The following is a 6998-nucleotide window of genomic DNA, read 5'->3' as shown; positions in this document are numbered from 1 at the left end:
GTCCTAGTTGTGAAGCGAGGGTACCACGGAGTCATAAAGAGATCTCTAGTGCCTAAGACAATGGGAGCACGAGATAAGAGACCTGTAGCTAGTAAAGAATCTCAAAGCTATAACATGAAATACCCCTGCCTAGTAAGGTAACCTCCAGAACCCTACTTGGCAAAGTACTCATGGCAGACTGGCACCAATCGTGTAGAGATGCACGAGGAAGAGCGGGTCCTGTTATGCAGGCGCAATCTGTGAGTAGCTGTGTCTTCACCCAAAAGTTAGTGAGAAGCTCTCCGGTATAAGGTGAGGTGATCTGGGCCGTCAGATGTGCATTTGGTAAATTCGGGGCGTTTGGTAAATTCGGGGAGAAAAGTAAATTTGGGTAGGCTTGTAAATTCGGGTCGATACGCACCCCATGTCTTGAACCCCCGACCTCCCCACCACGAGCCATGTGCACTAACCACTACGTCCTCATGCGTATATTGAAATATAGGGGATTCGAGTATGTCATATTGTAAATTTGGGTCGATTAGTAAATTCGGGCCAAATTTGTAAATTCGGGAAAACTGGTAAATTCGGGGCAACCTCAGATCTGATGGTCTATGATTGACGCACCCCACCTTTTCCTCCTCCACCATTGATCCCATTTGACCATGCCCGTGTGGTATAGTGCTTGTCACACATCAACACATAAAGGTTGCAATTAGGGTTCACGAGGTCGCATTTGGGTGTGCACACTGCAGGCAGTACGTTCATCGTGTCACTTCCACCCACCACATGTTACTCAGCTACGCTCACAACCTAACCTTGCACACCCCCTTACACATCAACATATAGGCTGGGTTCACATTGAGGAGGCGGAAGAGAGGCTCCAAAAGTTTCTTTTCCGGGTGGTAGAGTTACATAATGCACACTTCCGCCATCCATTTGTTCACATAGAGGGTGGAAGAAAAAGTCACTCGATTTTCTTCCGCTGTCTTGTGTGAACATTGGGCGACAACGGAACAAAGAGAGTGAAAGGAAGAAGCATTAGCATTTGCATCAATAAAGCATAGTACAAACCGTAGTATAAAAATTATTAAAGTGAATGGATTTGCTACAAAAGCTCTAACTTGAAGATGATAATGAATCTACTTCCTTTAAAGGATCATTACTAAAAATTTCTTGGAAATTCATCCGTGCCTGCTCTTTGTACATTGCCTTTTCAATACTGTCTCGTCTTTCGGAGCCTACTCCAAGGTCATTGGAACCTCCTTCATCGCTGCCTTGAGCACACTTCATAGCCTCCTCTATTCCGACTTCCGATGTTGCCATAAGCTCCATCATGGGTGTAGCACCTGCTCTTCGATCCTCTGCCGCACGCCCACCGTGACCCGCCAATTCTGCTTCTATCTCCCGCACCCACTCCATATCAAAAGATTCTCCATGGAAAATACAAAGGTTGTGAAGCACAAGACAAGCTGCTACAAGATCTGGCACATAGAGTAGATTCATGTCACATCTTTTTAACAAAATTCTAAACCTTGCCTTCAACATTCCAAAATCTCTCTCAACTAGCATCCTTGTACTTGATTGAATGAAATTCTAGTAGTACTTGAGGTGTGATAGCCTTTTTTTGCACCCTTTGAAAGGCACTAGCATATATGGCCGTGCCAGATAAGCGCAATCACCAACTAGACAATAGTTGCCTAGCTCCCCTTTTGCACATCTTTGTCCTAGCTCACTTCTAGCGAAATTCAAGTCATGCACTGATCCGCTGGCCCATCCAACATCAAAATTCCATATTGAACAATTAGCAGATACGGTTGGTTGCAGCAAAATAGAGTGGAACCCTTTTCGATTGAAGTAGTCAATATGGGTGTCCCTTGGTGCAATGATGGGGATGTGGGAACCATCTATTGCACCAACAACAAAGGGGATTCCTCTTGCAGCCTCAAACTCGAGCACCAATGTTTGCAAGTCGAGAGCTTGAAGGCCATCTGATGTACATATCCCGAAGGCCAGATTTCACGATTGCCTTGCAAAAATCAAGTACAATCCCACAAGATGTACTCTTGGCACATCCATAAGTGTTTCCAAGGCCCAAGAGTCCATCTCCAGTAGCAAGTCTGGTAAGAGCAATGGCTACTCTATCTTCTATTGGCACAGCCTTGCAAAAGTTTGTGGATTTCTTTTGCATGAAGGGTGCAAGCTTCGCACAAAGGTAATTGAAGGCTTCTTTGGTAACCCTTAGACGCCGCTTGAACATGCTAGCATTGTAAGCACTTAGGAGATAGCATCAAACAAAGCCTTGTGGACGTGGGTATGCCCACGCCTGCCATAGTACATGACCTGTCCTTCGGTTTGCGATCTTCTTGAGGCTTACACACCGTGCCATGCACTTGCAAACATGCAACCAAGTTTGCACTATGGACTCATTATTGCGAAAGTTGGGCTCCTTTCGCAATTCATAAATGGATAAAGAACACAACCATGCACAATAGAGAGCCATTTCCTTGAATATGGCCATTGAATCTTGCAATCATTGAAAGGGTGCAAGATATTTAATACATGGTCCACTTTAATTTACTGCATTTTTATCATACTTTGAAACCTTGAGACATTTTTATACACTTCGAAAGCACAACAATTACATCTGAAAGATTTGAAAGCTTTGACAAATTACAACAAAACTTTGAAAAACACAGAAGCTGTGAAACATGGCTAGCTTAAAACTACTTGTCACCCCCCCTAGACTCCTTCAAAAAATCACTCATAGTCATGCGCATTGCAGCTAGCGGTCTCCTTGAGATGCTCCAAGAGAAGTTTCCCTGTACCGGCCATCTCGGCCAAGGACTCCTCGTACTTCGGAGCGACTTTATGGCTTGACGACAGGCTCAAGGGGTTCACTATGTGTAAAACTACCATATCACGTGCGTTCAAGACATGTTTGTAAAACCCCTTATCTGTGAGCCCTTTTCTCTTAAAATCTGTAAGTTTTTTCAAATTTGAAAAAATAATGCCCTTTGTATATATATTTTTGTAAGTTTCAAGAGCTTTTAAATACCCTTCTGTTGAACTCACGTGATAGGTTACATTTTTATTAGATGACCTCCCCGGGAGGACAGGGTAGGTTGGATCTTCTCTTGATGTGGGGAGGGGTTTTATTCTAAGGTGTCACCAGTTGTTGGGGTAAAATCCTCCATTGTTGATGAAGAAGCATGGCTAATAGGAGTAATAGTGGCTCTGGCATGGTAGTATTCATCCACTATGTCGAACCATTTGCATATATGCTTCTTATCATTACCAGAAATTGAGTTATGGGATTTGTCTTGGTGGTATTGTTGCAATACTGCTTGCCACTTTTTGCGGCAACTTTCACTATCTTTATCAAAGTCAGGGTAAGTGGCGGCTAGTTTCGAGCCACATTTGCCCATAAATTAATCCCTTGCTTCCCAGGATTATTGAACTCCTCATTCATGCCCCCCCGGATATGAATGAGTTGGTCCACCCACCAATCTTTCCACTTTCTTTTCTTGTTGTCGCCATCGTCAATCATCTCCTAAGTGGATGGTGCTCTTCTTCTTCGAGGCTTTGGGCTTCTTTGATGCGGTTTGGTTTTGTAGCACAACCTTCTCATTGGTGACTTCTTTCCTCTTCGACGATTTGGCACGGCTTGCCTTGGGTTGAGAAGCTCGCATGGTATTACAGGTAGTGTTGGGTGATGGAGTGGATGCCACATGATTGGGGGCGCACTCCATATTGGAGTTAGGACTAGTGGCACTCAAAGGGGGTGAGGGATGAGAAGGGTGTGTAGCCATAGGAGAATGTGGGCTATGAACATTTAGAGAAGGAGAGGGATGAGGTGGTGGAATTTGAGAAGCGTAATTTGGGGGTCTAAACATAAAGGGCGAATTAGGAGAGATGGAGGGAGAGTTCACCATGGCTTGGTAGCCATGAGGTGGCATGTGGAAAGAAGAGTGGGGATATGGATAGAAAGTGGATTGAGAACACGGAGGTTGGGAGGGAATAGGGTCATCATCTTCTCGTTGGAAGTCAAAAAATTGATTTAGGTTGGAGTCCATGGTACCTACACCGCAAAAAAATAATAATGTTAAAGATGTGCACAAAAAGTTGAGATCTATTCATAAAAAGTGTGAATTACAAAAGGCAATGCGACCTTAATGAGCTGATTTGCACCGCTGTTGGCCGCTTGACGCATCAACCCTACAAGAACGCCATATAAAAAAATGTTGGTACACCATAGAGCATATCAAACAAGCTGAATATTAAAATAGATCATGTCAACTAAGCTTAAAATTAGAGATTACCCACTGTGCTTGTAGAGTTCTTCAAATGCAAAAGAGCATAGCCTTGTTCTCTGGATTGATGTGACAGGCTCACAATAGGAGATAATATTACATTTGATAAGGAATAAGCGTGGGGGCGGGATGGGGGGCGGTGCGGAGGGAGGGGGAGTTTATGTGCAAATGCAAAAGAGCATAGCCTTGATCTCTGTGTTGATGTGACAGGCTCAGAATAGAAGACTTTGAGCCATTTTATAAGGAATAAGAGGGGGGAATCCAACAACCGTTATCTTTTTTTTTTTTTTTTTTTGGGGGTGTGTGTGTGTGTGTGTGGGGATGGTTTCTAAAGGAAAGGAACGTTGCACTGGTGGGTCCATTCGCTGATGTGGAGGGTGGAATAACTTTGGGTGCGGGGGGGGGGGGGGGGGGGCTCAGAAGAGAAGCGGGTGGTTTGCTCCGTGTACAGGCATCTTAACTGCAACGTTGCCGCCGCCCATTGTGAACAGGCTTGCTGACGTGCGGGCGCAGGATTCGCTGGCGAGTCAAGATGCATCACTACCACCGCTCAGTCTAAACCCAACCGTAGACACACCGGCACACCTACACCCATTTACACCATCTCTCTCTCTCTCTCTCTCTACGCACACACACACACACTTGCTCACATATGAGAGAGGGAAGTCACTTCAATAGAACACTCCCATGAAATCAAGCAAGAAGGTAGTGAAGGACAACGAGATGACGAGGGATGAGGTGGAGGCAGCCATCAAGCAAGTCATTTTAACCTAGAAGAAAGAGACGGATCATAAAGATGGTTTGTTAGCCTTCATGTTCAACACGGCCATGTGTGAGGGGTCATGATTTTCCTCTCATTGGCCAAGCTTTATGCATCTATACTTGAGCATGCGTTGAGCAAATGTGTAGAGAGAGGGGTTGTACGAGCTTCAGGCAGGGTGGATTTAGGAGGGGATTCTCTACACTTGATCATTACTTTACGCTTAGAGCGATCATTGAGGAGGGCAGAGCACATGGGAGAAGGATTTATTATAGCTTTGTGGATTTCCGCAAAGCCTTTGACACAGTCCCGAGAGCCAGGTTGATACAATGACTACATGACTTGGGAGTTGCACATGAGCTAGTATGGGGTATCATGGCACTATTCGAGATTGTTATAGGGAGAGTACAAATAGTAGAGGGTCTTTCTGACCTTGTTCACTCCACTATTGGGTTGAAGCAGGGATGCCCACTTTCTCCGACTTTGTTTGGATTGTATATTGATGAGATTGCTGACTCTATTGAGGCTGCAGGGGATAGATGAACACAACTCTCTGGTACATGGATACCTCTATTGCTTTATGCTGATGATATTATGCTTATTTCAGACTCTCCAGAGGGTATGCAAAGACATCTAGATGTGTTATATGCTTATGCACATGACAATGGGCTCTCCATCAACCTTAGAAAAACCAAGGTGATGGTATTCAATACCACAACGCAGTGGGTCAGGAGATCATCACCTAATTTTACATATGGACAAGAGATAGTAGAGTATGTAAACTCTTATACATATCTTGGTGTTGTATTTAGTGGACCTACTTTCTCTATGTAAGGTGCTGCAAAGGCGAGACTGACGAGGGAATGTTCAACATTAGGAGGACTATAGAGGATATGTTCCCAGGTGCAATTTTAGGAGCCACGCATTAGGTCTCCCGATCTTAGATTCTTTCAAAACATATGAAGTGCATAAGTGAAGGGTGAGTTTAGGAAATGAAAAGACAAACGAAGATGGAAAGTCAAAAGACCTTTTGTGTCCATACAAATAGGTGTTTCTCTACTCTTTTCACTTTTCCTTTAGCGTTTTCTTCTAAGTTCTCTTTAGCATTTCTCTCTCTCTCTCTCTCTCAATGTTGTATTCATCTTTCTTAAGTAATATTGTTGCAAATCTATGTGCTTCGTCATTGCCTTTCGTTACGTGCTGTAGATTAACGCATCGTTTTTCTTGTTTTTGAGTGGAATCTTTGAACTAGGAGCACCCTTTAATTTTTTTGAAGCCATTAGGAATACTAAGTTGTTGCTATTTGACACATTGGTCGCTTCCACCATGATTTATGGAGTGCATATATGGGGGCCTAGCCTGGATCATCTTAGTAGATTAGGCCGCACATATGATGGATGAAGATCCATGAAGAGACCACTTATATTCATGATCTCTAGGTTGATCCGGGTGAAAGCGGCATTGCCACATGAGATTATCAGAGTTGAGATGAGCGCACCACCAATTGTACTACAGACTCTTGCTAGATGAGTGTCTTGCATTCATAGCACCTGGGAGCTACCACGCAACACATACACACGACTAGCGCTTGAGTCATCACAACAACTGAGTCATCACGACTAGCGCTTGAGTCATCGAGACAACTGGCTAGTGATGGTGATACTTTATGTTGGTTTGCACATGTATCATCTTAGTTTGAGATTCATGGATTTAGTATGGACAGTCTACCTCCTTTTCGGTATTCCCTGGATACACCCTCCCTCAGCCTAACACATTCAGAGATTAGCAAGATTATCATACATGATCTCATTCAGCTGGATACTAGAAGGGCTTGCCTGTCTTTGTCAAATGAGTTGGGGACGAAGATGGATTTTTATCGAGACCATATTCTCAGAACAACAGATGATGGGTTCATCTCACGCCCCAAGTATATGGACACACACACCTAT

General features: G+C 44.0%; 2 protein-coding genes across 2 annotated transcripts; both read right to left on the bottom strand.

Moving 5' to 3' along the window:
- Positions 1-1095: 1095 nt before the first annotated feature.
- Positions 1096-1524, bottom strand: LOC147435242 (uncharacterized). Its single transcript, XM_086488239.1, has one exon. It carries the CDS (start codon positions 1522-1524, stop codon positions 1096-1098), a length of 429 nt encoding a protein of 142 aa, XP_086344365.1.
- A 1043-nt stretch (positions 1525-2567) lies between these two features.
- LOC147435241 (uncharacterized) lies at positions 2568-4052 on the bottom strand. Its single transcript, XM_086487926.1, has 2 exons — positions 3615-4052; positions 2568-2678 (listed from the first exon to the last, which is right to left on the bottom strand). The coding sequence occupies exons 1-2, from the start codon at positions 4050-4052 to the stop codon at positions 2568-2570; spliced, it is 549 nt and encodes a 182-aa protein (XP_086344052.1).
- Positions 4053-6998: the final 2946 nt, after the last annotated feature.

The sequence above is a fragment of the Adiantum capillus-veneris genome, chromosome 18 (genome assembly GCF_014529385.1).
Source record: "Adiantum capillus-veneris isolate H3 chromosome 18, ASM1452938v2, whole genome shotgun sequence".
Classification (NCBI taxonomy): Eukaryota; Viridiplantae; Streptophyta; class Polypodiopsida; order Polypodiales; family Pteridaceae; genus Adiantum; species Adiantum capillus-veneris.
Note: the sequence above shows the minus strand (reverse complement) of the source record. Positions and strands in the feature narration are given on the sequence as shown.

Bases quoted from the DNA above. Each gene is read 5' to 3' on its own strand.
- LOC147435242 (XM_086488239.1), bottom strand. From the start codon at position 1,524: ATGTTGAAGGCAAGGTTTAGAATTTTGTTAAAAAGATGTGACATGAAT.
- LOC147435241 (XM_086487926.1), bottom strand. From the start codon at position 4,052: ATGGACTCCAACCTAAATCAATTTTTTGACTTCCAACGAGAAGATGAT. The intron at 2,679-3,614 runs GTCACCAATGAG...CATGTTTCACAG, and splicing joins AATCGTCGAAGAGGAAAGAA to CTTCTGTGTTTTTCAAAGTT.